At 62.5% G+C, this 20,534-nt stretch overlaps 1 protein-coding gene across 1 annotated transcript in view; it reads right to left on the bottom strand.

Moving 5' to 3' along the window:
* Positions 1–4,010: 4,010 nt before the first annotated feature.
* The window catches only part of FOXO6 (forkhead box O6), a 29,497-nt gene continuing 12,973 nt past the window's right edge, over positions 4,011–20,534 (bottom strand). The window contains exon 2 of the mRNA XM_010224197.2: positions 4,011–5,568. Within this exon, the coding sequence (XP_010222499.2) occupies positions 4,153–5,568 (1,416 nt within the window). The 3' untranslated portion in view covers positions 4,011–4,152. The remainder of the gene's footprint in view (positions 5,569–20,534) is intronic.

The following is a 20,534-nucleotide window of genomic DNA, read 5'->3' as shown; positions in this document are numbered from 1 at the left end:
CTGTACACAAGCCCTGAACCCCCTGGGGCATATTCCCAGACCTTTCTTGGTTCATCTTGTCTTATCTCTGCACCATCCCTTGGACACTATCCCCTCCTCAAGAGCTGTCTTCCTACCATGACCCAGCTGCACAGCCCAGCACGCAACCCAAAGGACAACACAGGCTGGTGCTCCATGGAAGTCCGTTGCCCTTGTCCCAAAGTGTTCGTAAATTTTAAAGTCTGCTATTTAAATATATATTTATATGTTTGATATCAATAACAATGTCAAGATGATATAGAAAACTATTTCTCCCACAAGTTTTGGGCACGTGTGATGGCTTTGCGACTGGGATGGTGGGTCCTTCTCAACCCTCAGCAGCATCCCACCCAAGATGACCTGGCTGGAAAGGTTCTCGCACAGGGAGAGCCTCTCCCAGGCAGGGCCAGTCCTCTTCCACTGCTCGTGCCCCAGGCTGGGCGAGCCATGGGACACACTCTGTGTCCTCCATGTGATCCACCAAGCAGGGCTACCTGGGGCTCTCCACAGCACAGCTCTGTTGTCGCCGGTGTGGGGGCCAGCTCCATTTGACCACATATCACGTCCTCTCCTTGGCAGGCTCAGATGTTCCCAGGCCCCTCCAGCTTCACCCTCCAGTCCGGTGCTGTCCCGCCATGCGCAACCCGGCCGCACACAAGCATTGATGCCAGCAGCCCAGCCTTGTAATATTTAAAACAATTTTATTCATGAAAATATGCTGTACAATGCACTATACACAGTTCTTTACATTGCCACATACACAAACTCTAATAGCACAACCAAGAAAGTTACCATTGCCTACGATAGATGTGTGGTGAGAGATGACGCCTGTCAGAGACCCTCCCCCCTAGCCTGTACAGTTATAAATACGAGGGAAAGAACGAACCGAAACCGCCGTATGAGGCAAAATGCTGGCGTCCCAGCAGCGTCCCCTGGCTCCGTGCTCCAGGCAGGGAGCAGGCATGGAGGCTTCCTGCCCCCAGCGGCTCTGGGATGGGGCTGCCCAGGATGGACGGGACAGGCAGAGGCCAGCATGGAGCGCGGGGAGGCCGAAGTCAAGCGAGATGCCATGAGACAGCCGGGGCTTGTGGAGGTGAAACCTCGAGCCTCTGCCGCTGGCTCCGTGCTCCCGAGGCAGCGGGGAAGAGCCCCGTTTTCCCCTTCTCATCCCAGTGCCAGGAGCGAGGTGGCCGGAGTGGAGGGAACGGCCCCCGAGGCGCTGCCTCAGGTGTCCTGGCTCCGCGGGGCCAGCCCGTGCCACCGTCCCCACGGCTCCCGCACAGCCCCTCGCTGGGGTCCCGCTCCCCTGTGTGTGTGTGAGGCAGGGAACAGCCGGGCCCGCCCGCTGCACGCCCGCCCGCCGTCCCTCGCACCGCACGACGACTGTACACACGACGCTAACCAACACGACTGCACCGCACACACGACAACCCCACGGTCACGAACCACAGAGACACCTTGGCAATACGACGGGCCCTGGGCGTGGAGGCCCGGGCGCACACGCTGCGGGGCAGGGTGAGGCGAGCGGGGGCAGCAGGGCAGCCACGGCGCAGGGCCGCCCGGGGGGTTCTCCTGACGTGGCTTCCCCTCCACAGGGATGGGCAACCTGGAGCTGCGAGGCTGCGCTGGAAAAGAGCCTCAGACACCAGGTCCTCCGCTCGCCCCGTTTGCACAACGTGCCCAACGGAGCGAGCGGCCTCCTCCAATGCGCCCTCCCTTCCTTCCATCACCAAAACCCTTCGCACCCCATGTGCAGCACCGGGTAGGAAACAGCCACTTGCAACCGTAATCGGTTTCCCATGGTTGAAATATGCCTGAAACGAGAGGTGCTGTGTATAAAACAAAAGCGGTAACGATGATCTCGACCAAAGAATAATCCTCTTTCTCTTTTTTTTTCTTTTTTTCTTAAAAAAAGCATTCAAGAAAGATTATATATAATAGAATATATTAAATTCTGTACATGATCAAATAATGTAAACATAATTAACCTGTAAGGATGTCTTCAGAGACTCTGCCCGCTGCGTGCCAGGGGCGGAGGGGAGCGGTGGCCCGCGGGGCCGCCCCGTCACCCTGTGCCGCAGACACGCACGGGGCACAGGGGAGGAGAGCGGCGAGAGGGGCGCCCACCCACCGGTCCCTCCGGCCCTGCTCCGAGCGGCTGCACCTCCCCTATGGCTCGGTGGGACCTGGCGCTCGGGCCACGATAGCTCGGTGGTGCTGCGGAGGGAGGGAGCTGGGCCGGGGACACGTGCCAACGCAGAGGAATAACCTAGCGGAGTCGGGAGCGGGGGTAAGAGAAAGCCTGTGGTGCCCAAGAGGAAGACAGGCTGCACGGAGAGCCCGGCAGGATGGAGTAGCAGCTCTCTCCTCCCCGTCCCTGCATCTCCTCTCCGGCTGCCCATGGGACTGCCCGCTGCCGTGCTCCAAAGACAACGGCAGATGTCCTGGTGCATCTGCAGCAGGGCTGTCCCCGAGCAGGGAGCCCTCAGACCAGCTCTGCAGGATGGCAAAGGTTCATGAGACCAGGACTCTGCTTCATCCCTGCCCTGAAGAAGAGTGTGAGGCTAAGCTGGGCACCCAACACACAGTAGGGGCATGTTTGACTCGTGGGACACCGGCCCTCATCAGACTGATGGATTAAGCCCTGCAGAGCTGGCCCACTCCTACTGACACCCTCCCTGGCCAGCTCTCCTGCCAGCCCAAGAGCAGAGTGGTGAGGCCACAGGGATGCTGGCTCTCACCTGCAGTCACTCTTGGAGCAGGTAACGACCTCCAGGAGCTCCCAACGGAGCACGGGGATGAGCAGTGTGGGGCACACACGCTGAGCAGTCCTGGGGTCCCTACTCATGGCAGTTCACACACTGTGCTCTCTTAGAGGCCTGGCCCTGACATCCCTCCTGACGCACACGCACACACACAGGCACCTTTCCCAAGGACGAGCGGCATCGCAGTCCCGCAGATCCTGTTAAAGGCCCCAGCACCAAACACCCAAGCCACGGCTGAGCCAAGATGGGACTTATGATGGACACGTGCATTGCCCACGGGCTCTCCTCTCTCCCTAAGCTGGACTCTTTCTCCCAATGCAGTAACTCAATGGCAAAAGAGTGCATGAAATCAAATAAATACACCCCCCTCCCCGACCCTGTGAGGTCCCCGTGGTCCGCCTCTGGCACAGGGCATCCAGGCTAGCAGCACATCACTCCCGGCAGGACCACGTTACACACGTGTATGTGCACACATGTGCTTTTGGTACTCCTCTTTCCCTGCAGACACACAGGCCTGTGACCGCGGCATCCCGAGCCACGGGCTAGCACTGGGATAGGCTGGTGCACACACTGGCTGCCCAAATGCTGCCCCAGCTGCTACTGCTGCAGAGCTCGTACTCTTCCCACCATCACTACTCCCTCCTTCTCATTATTTGGTAAGAAAACCTGTCTGGAGCTGTACAAGGAAACCGCTGCAGTGCATGTGGACTGGGTGTGCGAGCAGAAGAGCCTGAGGGATAGATCCCATAAGGATCTCATAAGGATTTGGATGGTGGTGAGGCCCCTTGCCCCTAAGCAGATTTCCTACTCCTGACATTTCCACCTGGAGGCTTAATTTTCTGAGGTGGCACAGAGAAAAGGGTCCCTTTCCAGATAGGGCTGCACTAAGCAAGCCCACAATAGGGGGATTCTCCACCACCAGGCATCACTGCTCCATCACCCAGCCCGAGGACAACCAACACAAGGAGAAATCCAACCAGCACAACGGGACATCTGAACTGCCCGGGAAGGCTTTTCCTTCCTGCTCCCCCATGCATGCCCCGGAGAACAGCACGTGGCTCCAGCTGCCTCTCCTGCCTCCTCACCCTGCTTCCTCCAGCGAGTCCTAGCGGGAGGACCCGACAGAGCAGCGGACCCCACCAGATCAGGCGCTAGCGTCATGGCATGCCCAGCCATTCCCATCTGGCTGGCTAGGGGCCCTACGCCTCTATCAATATTTGACCCTATGGTTTGTGTTTAGTGTTGATCTCAAGTTTAAACCGATGGCTCTAACCCATCTTAACAAATAAAGGCAGAAGAGAAAGGAAAAAAAAAAGTTAGTCTCAATGTTCCCCTTGTGACTTCTCGGTGGCGAGTGTCTGGGCACGCGTCACCCAGGCACCCAGCTCTGATTAGTGGGCTGCGGGCCCCCGGGCAGTGTGGGCATGTTGAGTGCGTTCTGCGGCGGAAGAGCTGAGTCGAAGTTGAAGTCCATCTCATCGCTGTCCATAAAGTCATTCAGGATAATTGACTCCACGTCACACTCCAAGCTCCCGTTGAACATATCCAGGTCCAGATCTGCTGGGAACCTGTCTTGGCCCAACACAGGGGGGTGGACAGCCCCCGGGTAGGGGCCCTGCAGTGAATCCAGCAAGCTCATGTGTGCCCCTTGGTTATTAGCGTAGGAATGCAGATGCCCATGGTGCGGCATGGCTGTCATGCTGCATGTGTCACTGGGCAAGCTCATAAGGCTGACAGGATTAGCTAAGGCACTGGTGTTGACCGCAGGGTGGTGACTGGCTGGTGACGGGTGGTGGTACAAAGTGTTGCTCTTCATGAGAGAGGCCGAGTGGGCTGGGTAAGAGGACAAGCCCTGCTCCCCGCTCCCGCACAGGAGTGGGTTCTGTCTGTGGCCACGGGCCGGCACCATGGGGCTGGCCTGCGGCAGGGACAGGTCCCCCTGGACCATGCTCTCCTTGTGCGCGTAGGAGATGGAGGAGAGCAGGTCCTGCAGTGAGGCGTTCCTGTAGGAGTTGACGGGCGAGAAGGTGGCTTGCTTGTTCTCCTGGATGGTCTGCATGGGCAGGCGCCGCATAAGGCTCATGGCCGGCTGGCTGTAGATAGTCCCGCAGTACGTGTTGGTGGCGGCCCCCATGGTGGAGCACTTGGAGTTGAAGGTGAAACTGGAGCTCCGCTGCCGCAAGGCGGCCGGGGGAAGCTGCTGCGAAGGGCTCATGTTGTAGCCATCCTGCAGGTCGTCCAGTAAGCTCTCCCCGAGGCTCTCGTTCAGGCTGATGGTGCCAGTCAGATCGGTCAGCCGGGGCAGCTCCACAGAGCAACGGGCGTTCAAGGAAGGAGACATGGTGCTGGAGGGACTGGGGTACATCAGGGGAGAGGACGGGGTACCATCGTCCTCCTCCAAGTCATCCGGCTCGTGGTTGGACATGATGGGCGAGAGGCGCCCGCTCAGCGTGCTGGCTGAGGAGTTGGCCCGTGTCCGGAAGTCTGCCCAGGCGTCGTACTCATCGCTGGCATGGGAAGCGGGGCTCTCGGACCACTTGGCCTGCTGGGAGGAAGGGCTGTCGTCCCCGCGCTCCTGCGTCACCTGCAGCTGCTTCTTCTTGCTGGCCTTCCCCTTGATCCGCAGGAACTTGCTGTTGTTGTCCATGGAGACTGCCCGCCGGCGGGGCGTCTTTCCCGTCTTACCACCCTCGGGGTTCAGCATCCACCAGGAGCTCTTGCCAGTGCCCTCGTTCTGCACGCGGATGAAGCGGGTGTGCAGCGAGAGGTTGTGCCGGATGGAGTTCTGCAGAGACAACAAGCACAGAAGAGCCGCTCAGCACCAGCTCCAGCACCACGGGCGCAGTGGGGGCTGCCTGCAGGGCTGGAGAGGACACAAGGTGGTTCAGGGAACCTGGGCTCCATCTCCTGCGCTGCCACAGTTTCCTGAGGCAGAGGGTCTTTGTTCTGTTCGGGCACCAAGGACTCAGCTGGAAGGTCTCACCCATGGTGCTACGAGGCATTTCACCTCCAGGACCAGTGGTCCTTGGCTCTTGGTTGCATCTATCAGCTAGGGAATCTCCCAGTTGAGAGTGTGAGGGGAGTCTTTACATGCCAGGGGGACCTGCTCCAGCCTCACAACAGGCAGAGCAGATGTTGGGGAGTTCCACTGCACTGGCAGGAGTCAGGAGTGGTCCTGCTGGAGCCACAGGAGGAAAAAGGTGCCAGAGGCAGCAAGAGCAGAGACCATCGGGCCCATTTCCTCACTGCGGCCAGGGATGCCAACGAGGAGGTTCTGGACTTGTCTCTCCTGCCCAGCTCCAGCCACCCACACAGCCCTGAAGAGCTCGCCAGGACGCTCCCAGCAGAGCCCAGCAAGCTGTCATCTCTGCAGAGGTCCCGCACTGCTTGAACGCTGCCAGGCAGCACCATGGCCTGGGGCCAGCTCCCTCACCAGCCCCGTGGGCAGACAAGCCACCGTTCACCCCCCAAACGCTGCAGGGCACCAAACGCACAGGACTGCAATCCATGCTGGCTCCAAACCACCTTCACTACCTGGTGTCATGAGCTCCTGCATTACTGGGAAGAAAGAAATGTGATTTCCCGAGAACAGGCTTAGGCTCGGGGGCACACACAGAAAGCACATGGGACTCGCACAGAGCTGGAGCCATGGCTGAGAAGAGGCCACGGTCTCGACCCCTGCAGCACACGTAGAAACCAGCAATGCACGGAGAGCCTTGCACAAACCCGGAGCGCAGAGAGCCGCGCGCTGGCGGCCGGGCAGGCGCCGCCCCTCGAGAGGACAGGCAGCTCTCCACAGGCCCCGGGAGCCTGACCCCACCACAACGAGGATTTGCAGCTGCAAAGCCCACTGCCAACACGAGGGCTGCCCAGGGAATGCGTTCCCCACCTCCGGCCTCCTGGATCTACACCCAGCACCACAAGGGGATTTCTTACTGAGGGCAATATTCTGCTCCTCTCGTTCTGTGTCATTGCTACAGCTCAGACAACCAGCTGCAGCAGGGAGCTTCTTGAAGCACACGAGGGCCCTTCCCAATGCAAGCATGCCCAGCTCATCCACATGAGCACCAAGAGCTCAGCGGGGAAATACACGAGCTGCTGCAGCCCCTGCAGGACAGGGCAGACCAGGATCCTCCAGCTATGCCAGGTCTGGCCACTGCCCATGCATTCCTGAGCCCATCGCAGGCTGGTTTCCAGGTGGGAATCAACCCCAAGGCCACAAGCACCCAGCAGCCTGGGGTCTTGCCCGCTCTGCTGTGGGGCGATGGGCTCAGGTGATGCTCAGATGATGCACTGATGTCCAGAGCTGCTGAGGACGTCCAGCTCTTGCCTGCTGCTTCGATGTAGCTCACTGGAAGCTCTCCCAGTACCCTGTGCCTCAGTTTCCCAAGTGTTCAAAGAGGAAAGGCAAGTTGAAGAGCCCAGGGAAGAGCAGAGCAGAGAGGAATAGGTGCAAGATTCAGAAATCCTTGTGCTGGAGCTGCCTGGTGCAGAGAGGAGACATGGGCCACCAAAGGGAGGCACTTGGCCTCCTTCTGCCCAAGATCAGCCCCAGTGGAGCTGCAGGAGGGTCAGACAGAGGTGGAGGTGGGAAAGCCAAGGTGCTGAGGAGAAAGTTTGGTGCCTTTGCCGGCGTACAGAGGAATACTAATGAAGAGGCGAGTGAGTTCCAGCCTCATCTATCATATTATGTAATGGCTTACTTCTCTGCACTTCATTTATTTGGAGATTGCTCCCAGGCTGGCTCCTCGCCAGCAGCCACCAAATCCAAGTCTACAGAAATCAATCTCGCGCTGACTGATTAAGCCGTGTTTAGAACTAATTGCTCCTTCGTGTGTGGGGAGAATAAATTACGGGCTTTAATTTCACATCTTTAAAATGCAACTGCAGGTACGGGCTAGCCGTTAACCCCTTGCTGCGCGGTGCAGCCGGCGAGAGGGCAGGCTGGGGCTGCCAGGGCTCGGGAGGAGGGAGGGATGCGAGCGGTGCTGCTGCCTTGTGCGTCGCGGGGCCAACGCACATCTGCAGGGGCAGCCCCATGGCAATGTCACACACAGACACACACACACACCTGGGTGCAGGGGACACCTGGGTGCTGCGCAGAGCAGCCTGCCTGGGGTTGCCCACTTGCTGGAAAGGAAGGGAGGAAGCTCCAGGCTTTCCTTTCTGCTCCGGGAATGAAATGCCCTGTGCCCCGCCGGCACATGAGGCTGGGGGACACCAGGTCTGCCCATGCACAAGGCGCCAGGCTGCAGCTACAGAGCCCGGAGAGCCTCCAGCTGCAGTGAGACAGCGCTCCTTGCCCCGAGACAAGGACAGGGCACAGCATCCCCTCAGCCAGCAGCGGCCGGAGGGGACAAGAGCTGCCAGCCTTGCCCTGCCCCGGGGCGAGCGTCAGGCCAGCACCAGGACGTGCCCCAAGCGCCAGCCCCAAGCGCCAGCCCCGTGCCAAGCCGGGGCCCCAGGCAGCACCCAGGCTGGAGCCGGGGCCGGGCTGGCGTCAGGCTGGGGACGGAGCCGCGCGGGGGCAGCCGCCGGGTCAGGCTGCCTGCGGCTCGGGAGGGGAGCGGAGAGCGGCAGCCGCAGAGCTTCATTAAGAGCCAAAAGACAGAAGCAATTAAGCGCGAGGCGCGGGCAAGTCTGGAGCTCTCCTCATTAGCACCCGGCCGCGCGGCTCGGGGTGCCCCTCGGCAGGGCAGCCGGCTACACGGAGGCGGGCCAAGAGCTGATTAGCACCCGGAGCCAGACACCGAGCTGCCCCAGACGTCCCCCGCTCCAGGCAGCTCCAGGAGCCACCCTGGGCTAAGACACCCCTGGAAAGTACTGATTGCACACGCTGAAAACCTGGGCTGCGCTCCCGGGCGATGCAGCGATGCGCGCGGCGTGTCACCCGCAAAGGGGCTGCTGGTCGCCCCGCACAACATCTGCGTTAGCTGGGATGTGTGCAGGGCTCTGGCGGCGCTGGCAGCGGGAAGCAAAGCCGGGGCCAGTGCCCTGCTGTACTTTGGACCCTGTGCCCCGCTCTGCCATCCAGGCAGGCAGCAGGACTGCAGCCAGCGAAGGGGACCCCGTCTCCATGCGTGTCCCTAGAGCCTGTCTCCCTCCCTGCCTGCCTGTCCCCACAGCTGAGCACGGCGCCTGCTCCCTGCCCCCAGGGGTGGCACAGGAGGCTGCCGCGCAGGTCCTGCCTGGACAAGCACAGACCTGCGCGTGGCTCCTCGTGGGCACAGCCAAAGAACTGCCAGTTCATCACACAGGCCTGCGGGGGCGGTGAGCATCACCCCAGCCCACAGCAGCTGGAGAGCGGAGCCCGAGGCGCCAGGGCCAGCGGGAACAAGGAGCTCCCAGCATTTGGCTGCCGGAGGCTTTCCCGGCGCCCGGTGCCATCCCGGTGCCCGTCTGCTCCGCGCTGGCCCAGACGGCCGCCCGTGCAGGACCCAGCGGGAGCCACGGAGCTCCCAGGAAGCCCCCGCACCCCCTGCCAGGAGCCCTTCTCCACGGAGCCTCATTGTCAGGGGAACAGCCAGTGTGAAATCGGTGTGATTAGCAATTAGTCCCATTGTAAAAGGATTAGCCGGACCCCATTGTTTGGATGAGTGACTCGACTATCAATTTGCATCTGGCAGCCTGTGGCACTCGGAGCATTTTTTCCCCCCCTCTCCGTGTCCTTTTGACCGGACAGACACTGTCTGGCGAGGCCGCCCCTGGCATCCTCGCTGGGAGCTGGCAGGGAGGGCTGGGTGGCGGGAGCCAGCGCCAGGGCTGGGAAGGGGCGGCTCAGACCCGCGGCGCTCTCCGAAGGGCAGCTGGGCACCCACCGGCTCCACCGCCAGCCATCTGCCCTCCCAGCACCGCGCGGAGCCCCCTCCAAAGGGCTGCCGGTCCTCAGCACCACGGGAGGCCTCTGCTTTAGACCCCAATGGTCTCGCTCAGCCCTGCGGCCACCTCGCAAAACCCACGTCACACATCCCCTATCCTGGGTATGCTCAAGGTGAAACAGGGAACCGAGCGTCCTGCCTGTGTCTCCCGGCCCCCAAGGAGCCGAGGGGAGGCTGCGGGGGGACAATCCAAGGGCATTTCGAGCGCGAGCAGGATGGCACAAGCCGCGCAGCCGGAGCGAGGGCGGGGAGGCAGGTGCTGGGCCGCGGGCCGCGCGCCAGCGCCTGGGCAGGCCCCGTCCTGCGCTGGTGCCGCCCTCTGCTCATTCCTGTCCCCTGCGCTGGGAGGGAAGCCAGCTCCCTCGCCAGCGGCAGCGGGGCCCCCGCGCGTCCCCACGTGCGCGCCCTGGGATGAACCGCTGGGAAGCTGGACCGGGCTCGCCCGGGGATCACCAAATCACAGTCATTATGGTTGGAAAAGACCTTCAAGGTCATCACGTCCAACCATAAACCCACCATTACCTTGCTTGCTAATTGGGATGGGGGTGAGACATCAACGAGAGTTGGTGGATGGAGTTTGGCATCAAGCAAATTCAACTGACGTGTTGGTGGTGCCCCAAGTGTCAATGACCATGGCACTGGCCCTGCTGAGCTCCAGGCCTGGAAAGGGCTGGATCCTCCATCCTATGGAGCTCCAAGCCCTGTGGCAGATCTGCAGGTCCAACCTGGTGGACCAATCTGGTGGTCCAACCTGGACAGTAGCCTGGGCCACAGCCACTCTCTGTCCTCTGTCCTTGCAGGACACCTGATTTGCTGACCTATATGGTCCTCTCCAGCGCACAGCACCATGTCCCATCCCCATCCCCAGCCTGTTATCTGCTAACACAGACCGGAGACTCGTGCAAGTGCTTTCCTAATACCAGAACAGGGACAATGCAGGGCAGCTGGCTTGTGTCCAAGCCCTGCTGACCTGCCATGTCCCTCGCTACAAACCCTGCACCTATGGGCTGTCCCCGTCACCATCCCCTGCTGTGCCACTCGTTCATGCTCTCCACACACAGCCTGGGATCTTCCAGAGCACAAATGCAAAAAAACCCAAAACAAAACAACAAGGAAACCAGCAGCATGGCCTCATCCTGGATGTGTCCCGTCGCAAACCTGCTTCTCCCCGTCCCACGGCCGATTCCCGCTGCCGGCTCCGAGATGCACGGGAAGCGCCGTCGGCAGCACCCGCCAGGCCGGGGGCAGCGCTCGCGGTGGCTGCCAAGGGAGTAGCGCCGGGGCGAGCGCGGGGCGAGCGCCGCAGAGCCGCGCCAAGCGCCGCGCTGTTTGTCTTGGCCGAGCGGCCTGGCAGCACGAGAGCCTCCGCGTTCCCAGGAAAACGTCCCGGTCCCCCCTGCGCGCGGCCCAGCCGCCGGGGTGGCCCTGCTGGGGGCTGCACATCTGGTCTGGCTGTTGCTCGGGTCGGCTAATGAGCCCATTACCTGGCCGGGACTCGCATGCGAGTTAACAAGAGGAAGCAGTGACAGGGCCACTAATGAGAGCTCTGCCGGGTGCTCTCCAGCAGCATGAGCATGGCTCTGGGGGTTAATTGATCCTTATTTACTCCTTGCACACACACAGACACACACACGCACACACATACACGCACATGGAATTGCAGGAAATATTCCAAGGGCCACGGGCTGCCCAGTGGTGCCCCGTCCCAGGAGGCGCCACTAGGGCTGATGGAGAGGCCAGTGGTGGCGGAGGGCACTGCCTCAAGGCATCGCCCCACAGCAGCCTTGCTGAGAGGACCCAAGCAATCCTCCTCGCCCATGAAACGGCACTTCCCATGCACAGCGGCTCCTGCGTGAAGTTACCTAAGCGCTGGCCATCACCGTGGCCTCCTGGCGTCACCCCCTGGGAGCCCTACCCAACGCACTGCTCCTGGTGTCACCGTGACATCCCCTCCATCCCAAATAAAATAGGCTAGTGCCAGCCTTGGCACCAAAGTGCCCCATCCTGAGCGCAGCCCACGCCTGCTCCGCGGGCAGAGGGGATGCACCGTGCCAGCGGCACAGGAAGGGCCCCAGCCGCTCACGGCACCTCCTGGCAGCCTCCCAGACAGATGGTGCTGAAAGCAGCGCTCCTCGGAGCCCGCTGCCCGTGCCACCTCCTGCGGCTGCAGCGCTCGCTCGCTGTCACACGAGCTCTGCGGAGCACCTTGGTGCACCGGGTCCCCAACGCGCCCCAGTGGCACCAGCTCCCGGTCACGAGTGGCACTTGGAGAGGTGAGCAGCGGGGACAGGGCAGTGGAGCCGCAGTAAATCCCGGCTAACACATGACGAGGTTTCTCCATCTCCCTGGGGACAGGACATGACCCGGCAGTGGCAGCACAACGGGCTCAAGAGGACCATGAATTTAATTCCCGCTGGCCTCTGTCCCCAGCTCCCTGGGGCTTCCGTGGGATCAGAGAGGCTACTCCTGTCCCACAGCAACCCCCAGCGAGCCCTCTGCACCCTCCCACTGCTCCCTGCTTGCGAAGCCGGGGCTCTCCCTGTGCTCCAGGGGTTCCAGAGCCGGGAAGGGGGGTGCTGCGCCGGGTGCCCCCGGGAAGGGCACTGCGGAGGCGCCGGGAGCACCGGGGGCCGCCGCGGCCCCGTGCAGCGACGGCGGCTCCCTGCAGCGAGGCTCCCGCCGGGAGCTGCCGAGGGGAGGCCGCCGCATTCGGGTCAGTGCTTCTCCGGAGCCCAGCCGGCCCGACGCGCCACTAATTGAACCAAACGCCCATGAGCGGCGTGACAGGCCGCGGCGCCGCCGCCGGCGCAGGTGGCTCAGGCGGCAGCTTGGAGGCAGCGGCGGGTGCCAGCGCGGGCTGCCCAGCGCGTCCCCCGCCTCGTCACGCACCGTGGCTGGCGCCAGGATGTCACCCAGATCATCGGGGTGGCTCATGGACCCCCCTGCCCGGGATTGCACTGGCGCGGGGGGAGCTGGTGCCGAGGGGGATGCAGGGATGGGGGACACGGCAAGGAGGGGACATGCAGGGACCCTCCCCGCCAGGCTGCAGCCTCCTCCTCTGCACGTCCCTCCTCTGCCCCAGGACGGAGCCCGAGGCGCCGAGGCCAGCGGGGACAGCAGTGCCCTGCTGCCCTGTGCTGTAGGTCTGTGCTGCCGTGGGGCAGGGGACGGCTCTCCTCACGCCCTGGGGCGCAGGCCCATCTCCCATGCCATGGGGTGCAGCCTGCACCACACGCCTGGCCGGCCCTCGCCTGCCCTGTCCGTACCGCACACCCCTCTGCCTCCCAGCAAGCCCTCCTGCAGCAGCCCGGCCACCACGATCCTCATGCACAGCCAGGACTCCCCCGTCTCAAGGCCAAGAGGAGCCTGGCGGTGGCTACCTGGGCTGGTGGCCGTGTTCCAGGACAGGGATGAGCAGGGTAGTGGCGAGACAGGTCTCCAGGTAAAGCGCATCCCCTGGTTGGCACCATGTTGCTGCAGGAGAAGGTCCTGGCTGACATCGGGTCTACAACCTGGTCCCACCTCTGCCCTTCCCTGCCCGTGCCTGGGTCCTTGCAGACACGGGGCAAATGTGGATGCAGCGGAGCAGCCCGGGCCGCAGGCCCTGGCACGATGCTCCCCCTCACACCCCTGCGGACTTGGCAGCGAGGCCGCATTTTGCAGTTGGCTTGGTGCCTCCTGACTATGAGCTGTGCAAGTTATTTTCAAACGAGCAGGAGGAGCAAGCAACGCCAACCCAACCGCAGTGCCCACCCCCGTGGCCCCAGGCTGTCCCCCGTGCCCAGGGCTGGCTCCGCAGCCCGTCTCGGCACCGGGGGTCATGGCTAGGGATGCCCACTTGGAGGTCCCAGTCTGGTGGCCTCCATGGCTCAGTGCAGGGACGTGCTGGAGACCAACAGGTGCCAGGCCCTGGCAGTGCCACGGGGTTGCTTGGGCATCCCATCCCACACGGGGATGCTGGACTCAGCCCTTTCTGCACAAGCCAGGTCTCCACCAACCAAGTGGGACATGCCAGGGTGGTGGAGGACAGCTCCTCCATAGGAGGACATCTCCTCGGCACCAGGGTGCTCCCGGGTGCGCGGCGGGCCGGGCTGACGGGCGCGCGGAGGCCGAGCGTCCCCCTCGCTGCCAACAGCCGCTCGCGGCGAGCGCTGCGCGGGGAGTGTTCCCGTTGCCATGGCAGCACATTTATTGGAGCCGGCTGCCATCCCTCCACGTCCCCTCTGGAAACGCCGCACACGGAGCATCGTCCCTGCCCCGGGCAGAGGGCAGAGCAGCCCCAGCTCCCACCTTGTCCCTGTCCCCAGAGCGCCCTGTCGTGAGCCCAGGGAGCAGCCCCCATCCTGACGCGCCAGCTCCAAGCCCACAAGGGACAATTGCAGCACCAGCATCTTCCCCACTTACTGCTACAGCCATTGCCATCAACACGTCTTGGCCACCAAATCCTGGTGACACGGCCCAGCTGAAAGGTCCTACCAGCCTAGGGGACGGGGCTGCTGGCACAGGGGTTGGACCAGCACTGGCAGCAGGTGACTTCACAACATCTGGATGGTAAATTCAGGACCTGAGAGGCCAAGACATGCCCTGAGAGACGCGGAGCGGGTGTCTAGGATGGCTCCAGGGCTTGACGTGCAGCAGGGTGATATGCACAAGCCCCAACAAGGAGACCGTGGAGAGGACAAAACCGACTCATTTGGTTCTGGGGCCTGGTCCCCCACCAAATGCCAGGTCTGAGCAACCATCCCTGTCACAGCAGAGATGCCCAAATGTGCCTGAGCCTGAGAGGCCACAGAGCCAAGTCCCAACCTGCCGGCCGGTCCAGCCCCTCACCCTGACGGGAGCAGCGGTGCCTTCCCAGCCAGGCTGCCCTGGACAAGGCCGAGGAGCAGGAGGGCTCTGTGGTCACCTCTCACTGTGCCCCTTCAGCAGGTCACGGGCTGAATTCAGGGCATTTCCAGGGCAAGGAGCTGCTTTCTGCAGTCTCCATCGCTAGGGCCTGGCACTCAGCACCCTGCAGACACCCCAGCCATGGCAGGTCCCTCGTGCCCATGCCCGTGGGGATGGAGCGCGTCGGGGGGAAGCCCTGTGCCAGCGTAACGCAGCAATCCCCCTGCTCCCCCGGCAGCAACGCGGTGTCCTCAAACCCCCAGAGCTGTCTGTGCCGCCCCACGTGCTCTCCAAAGGGCTCATTAGAGGGCAACACGGCCGCCACAGATAACGAACGCGCCTCCTCGGGAAGGCGGCTGGAGAGCCGGCAGCGCGGGAGCAGCCTGGGAGTTGCGGATGCTCCCCCGGGAGCTGCAGCTCACCCAGCGCAGGGGCCGGACATGCAGGAGGGAGGCGCACATGGGAAATCAGGATGCACGGCGGGCATGGAGCCGGCTGAGGGCTCCCGCTGCCTCTGGGGGCCTCCGACATGCACAGGCTCCGCACGCAGAGCTGCAACGACCTGCTCACCGGCGGGAAGCAGAGGAGCCCATGGCACGGGCTCGCGTGCCCTATCCCTGCCCCACGGCACGGTGCCACAGGAGGGGCTCGGTGGGTGCTGGAGCAGACGACGCGTCTCGCAGCTCCAGGCTGGCTCCAGATGGCAAGGGGACATCACGGTGGCCATCCCGAGGGCTCCTGGGCACGGAGCTGACAGGCTGGGCACAATCCGGGACGATCCCTCTGGACGGGGCCTGTGCCAGACACTCCTGTTCACCCAGTCGCGGGCTCCGGCTTCTCGCCCCGGTCCCCGCAGGGATGCTCGGCTGGGCGCTGGGGTTGGCAGCACTGAGCTTTGCTTTCTGCAGCAGGCCAGGACGCCCCACGCATCCCCCGCCACCCTATCCTTGTGTACGAGTTGCGGACAAAAAGCCAACCCGGAACTCAGCACACTGACACCCACAACGGGAAATCACATCCCATCCCGGCTCCTCGGCTCCTGCCGTGGCACCAAGACTCAGGAGATGCAAGAAAACCCCATCAGCACCACTCCTCCAAAGCTGTTCCACTGGCCCCAAACCAGCAGCCTCAGAGCTCGAGGAGACCCTGGTGTCTCTTCAGATGTCCCATGGGTGCTGGGGAATCATGAAGCATCTGCCCATCTGGGGATGCTCTCCAAGGTGTCTGCTCCCAGGGCTGGAATCCCTAGGAGGCAGCGAGATGTCCCCTTGGAGCGCCCCAGGCCCAGCCCTCTTGGACCCCTTCCCCAGCAGGGCAAACCAGCTGAGATGCCTTGGAAAGACCCTTTCTGGTATCAGCCACTTATACAGTAATACTCTAATTACACCCCAGAGTTGGCCACCAAAATAGCTGCAGTAAATCACACAGAGCTGCCATGTAATTTTTGCATGAAATTACAGTATTTTTTCCCCTGGGTTCAATTTCTTCCACACCAAGTTCTTACCACAGCCAAATAATTAAAGCAGCAGTGCTCCCTTTTCCTCAGGTAGCGGTTCAATTCCCCGCTGACTGCTTCCCGCCGCCGCTTGGGTGCCAGGGCCACCAGTGGCCGCGGAGGTGGCAAGTCACGGAGCAAGGAAGCGGTGGGACGGAGCGAGGACGTGGGCTCGCGGTCCCCACTGCAGCATCCCCAAAGGGATCCCGGATCCGCGGGCTCCGCGCGCGTCCCACGGCCCTGCCGGCCGGGGGGAGCCATGTGGCCCTGCTCACCACCCCCAGCCCTGCCAGGGCCCCCGGAGCTCCGTGTCTGCAAAATCCCCCCTGAACGGGGCTGTTCCTGCTCGCGTGCTCTGCTGGGAGCGGGGACGGCAGCACAGCCCGTGCTGGAGCAGCGGACACGGCCCCAACACCCGCGCACTGCCCAGCCAGGGCCCACACCGACCAGGGCTGAGCGAAGCGGAGCTGCTCCGCACCTGGAAGCAGGGAACACCCTGGGGAGAGCCAGTCTCCAGGAGAGACACACAAGACGCTCAAAACAGGAAAATCAGCCCCTATGGAGCTCCAAAAGCAGCAGCTCCTGGCGAGGAAACCACCTGCACCCTCATCACCTCCTCTCGGTCTGCAGAGGGAAGACGAGGAAAACGGCAGAGTCCAGCCTGCCCCATGCAGCTTCATGCAACGGTGCATGCGCTGAGAAGACAACAGCTCCAAGGGGGGATCCTACCCCAAAAAGCGCAGACAGCCGGGCACGGGGCCATGCACTGGGGCTCAGGCACCCCCCGAAGACTTGCAGGAGGAAGGAGGCCCGGCTACAGGTTGTCCCTTTAGGTGTCCCAGCACCCTCCTGGTACCAGCACGGTGTGGCCTTCGCACTCTGCCCTCCGGCTCCATCCAAAGGACAGATCCTCCGCCCTTAGATGGAGAGTGTGTCCAGCCTGGGAAGCCTTGGGATCACTGGGGTGCTCAGCTCTGAGATGGATGGGGACCAGAAAGGGGTACAAGACTCAGGCTGAATTTCTCCCTCACAACATGCTTGGATGAACAATTTTATTTTGATAAAAATTTCCCAGTCATTTGAGAAAAATAGAAATATTCGTACCCGTTTGCACATTTTACACCCCAAAGGCAAGGAGGTCAGGAGCAGAAGGCCTTTGGGTTAGAAGAGAAAATATCTGTTACGGGTACCTGCAGCATGGCACAATAGAGAACGGCTGCAGAAAGACACTCTCTTTCCAAAGCATCTGCAAAAATAACTTACAATTTCCAACAAACTCCAGCGTCTGGGCCCACTTGCTCGGGGCTGGAGGATGCCCTCCCTACCAGTGATGGGGTCAGAGGGATTTGGGGGACAGAGGCTGGTGGCCAGTGCCACCAACCCAGCCCAGCTGGGACAGGAGGAGGGGTGCGGAGGAGAAACCTGAGCCAGATGCTGCAGAAAAACGGGAAGGTCCCAACGAAAGCAGCGGGAGGCCGGGAAGACACCGGGCTGTGGTCCCCACATGGCCCCAGGCAGCTCCGGGGAGCCCGTGCGGGGCATCCCGAGGGATGTGCAGTGGCCCTGGAGCCTTATTCCCCCAAACACCTGTCTGGGATGAACCGCTCCTGTTCTGATCATGGTCTCTGGGGAGCAGAGCATCCCTAGCACTCGCTCAGCTCCTCCGACCCAGCCCAGGGCCTCAGAGAGCTGCAGGCAGGACCTAGCACTGACCCACAGAGAGGACCGAGGTCCCCGAGGTGCCTGGAGGGTCTCCCCAGGGCACATCGAGGGCGCCAAGGAGCGTCCTTCCCACCAGGAAAAGCCAAAGAGCTCCCATGGCTCCAACCTGCAACACAGAGAGGTCCTCTGGATGCTGAATGGGAGCCAAAAAACAAGGATCTTTCCAGGGGGGACAGATAAATCCTCATCTTCCCAGCATGGAGAAAAGGGAGGCAGCAATAGCCAGGATGACCAGTGCAGCCCCCTGGGTCCCCAGGGGGTTTCCCACGTTGGCGCAGAGCCCCGCGTGCCCCAACCCGCCTCAATCCGCCCTTGTCCCCGCCAGGCCCCGCGCCCGGGCGGTCCGTGCGGGCCGGGCGCCCACGCGATCCCCGCGGTGACTCAGCCGGCCCCGCGGCAGCAGCTCCTTTTGCACCTGCTAATTACAGCCCGCCGCCCCCTCGGCTCCTCTCCAGGGCCTCGCCAGCCCGGGATTACTCACAGCACACGGAGCTCCCACGCACGCACGGGCTGCCGAGTCACGCGGGCGCCCGGGGACGCTGCGGGGCCCCGGCGTCCTGGCAAGCGACTCGGGTCATTCCTTCCTCCTGGCACTGCCCACCCCCCAGCACAGGGAAAAGCAGCTTCCTCTGGCACCCTGGGGAGCCCCGGGTTCTCACGGGCTCCTTGTGGGTCGCCAGGCTCCCTGCCACCTTGCCCGGCACACGGGCCACAAGGAGAAAGCATCCGGTGGAGCAAGTTCACCCCGATGGCACCAGGGAGCTGCCACTGCCTCCTGTCACCTCTCTGTTCCCAAAGCACAGGATCCGCAGGGAGCACGGGATCCACAGGGAGCATGGGATCTGCACGGAGATCCTGGCAGCTGCCGCACTACGGGATCCGATTTGGTGCCAATATAAGCGCCCTGCTCAGCCGGGCCAGCTGGGGCAGGGCTGACAACTGCTGCCTTCGCAAGGGACTCTCCTGGCAGAGAAAGGACCCGGGGCCACCACCGTGCCAGGGACAGCACCGTGCCGAGGACACACGATGTGAGCATGTGCTTCCTGGCAGGCCGTTTTGGACCAACCCTCCTGCGGACAGATTTAGCTGGACCTCTGGCTTTTCTTGGATGGAGGGATTGGCCGCTTGGACCTGGGATGGGGCTAAGCCTTGGGAGATAAGCAACAAATCTGTTTATATAAAATAAAAGAGGCACAAAACAGCTAGGGTGAGCAGGCTGCTTTCCCATGGGCACTACCACCCGGGACAGGCTCACGGCACGAGCGGAACTGCTGGAGGAAAATGTTCCCAGGAGCAGCATGGAGCGGGATCCCCAGCCACTTCATGCCCATCAGTGCCCGCCCAGGGGCACCTGGTGGGTTAATGGCCCCAGCCAGCAACTGCCTGAGAGTAGTTGCTCAAAAAAAGGGAATTACCAACTGATCCAGATATATTCCCACTTCTCTTGGGTTTTCTCCCTTTCTGGGAGACTCCCCAGAAGTCTGTCCATTAGAATAAGGAGACGGGAAGTGGGTCAGCAGGTTGGCAGCACTGCCACATCCCCAGGACACCAGGACAGGTGTCACTTTTGTCCCAAACACCCCAGTCTCCTATTCACAGCATTGCCAAGTGCAAGGAAGGCCCCAGAGGCAAAGCCTGGACAGGACTTGGCATCTTTTCCATGGGCAGGGCCACCTGCTCCCCCGCCGGACCAGGCTGCTCATCCTTCCATCCCTGCTCCACGCAGCCGCTGGGTCTGGAAGCGGCAGCGGGTACCGGGGGAAGGTGGCGGCCGAGGTCCTCCCCTCCCTGCCCGCCAGGACCAGCTTCCGGATTCGGGGTTACCGGGGAAACGGCCGATGACATCGGAGCGAGGCGGGGAACCTCCCGCTCTCGGAGCCAGGGATGCCATCTGCCGTTGCCACGGAAACGGCGAGCCCCGCGCTGCATCCCGCAGGTAGCGCAGGTGGAGCCCGGCTTTGTCTGCATCCCCGTCCTCCTCCTCCTCCTCGCAGGGTCCTGGCACCCGGGCCCTCCTTACACTAATCACAGCCTCCAGGTCTCTCTCCAAGGGTTCAGGGGCACCACAGACATTCCAAAGGTTGCCACAGATGCCCTAAACTTGCCCGTTTGTAAATCTGGGCAGCCCGGACTCCTCAGGAATGGGTCATCCTGCCCGGCAGGATCTCCCCCGCGTCCTGTCCCATCACAGCCCACACACCCGCTGGGACAAGGCACCGGAGCCTCCAAGCCATGCACCAACCCAGGACAACCAGAGCAGCAAAGGGAAGGGAGGGAGGTCGCTGGTGTGGGGGAAATGCCGTGAGACCCTCTCACACCCCCAAAATGGCTTCCAAAATCCCCCCTCGGTTTGGCAACCAAATCCTGGGCCCAGACAACCCCACAAGGAGCCCCGGGCACCTGGGGAGGCGGCAGGTTTCCCATCAGCAGGTCACACAGCAACGGGAGCACAACACGGCGCAGCCCGGAGCTGCGCGGCCCCCCGGGGCTCAGCAGCTTTACCGGTAATGGCGAAAATTGCATCACCCGGAGGCTGCTGGAGCAGCCGGTCCCGGTGCTTCTGGAGGGAGGAGCTGGTGCTGCCGGAGAGCCCTGCACAGCAGGGCCACCAGGAGCAAGGGGGGCTGCCAGGGGACCCTGCTCTGACCCGGGAAGCAGGCGGAGATGCTCCACACGGGGCCCGGCAGAGCCATCTCTCGGGATTGAGTGGGTCTCTCCGGATCGAATTGAGGGAAACGCTTCGAAACCCAGTGTCCCTGTGTCCGGCAG

Source organism: Tinamus guttatus, unplaced genomic scaffold, assembly GCF_059628265.1.
Source record: "Tinamus guttatus ecotype Peru unplaced genomic scaffold, ASM5962826v1 Tinamus_guttatus_pri_ptg000678l, whole genome shotgun sequence".
Taxonomy (NCBI): domain Eukaryota; kingdom Metazoa; phylum Chordata; class Aves; order Tinamiformes; family Tinamidae; genus Tinamus; species Tinamus guttatus.
Note: the sequence above shows the minus strand (reverse complement) of the source record. Positions and strands in the feature narration are given on the sequence as shown.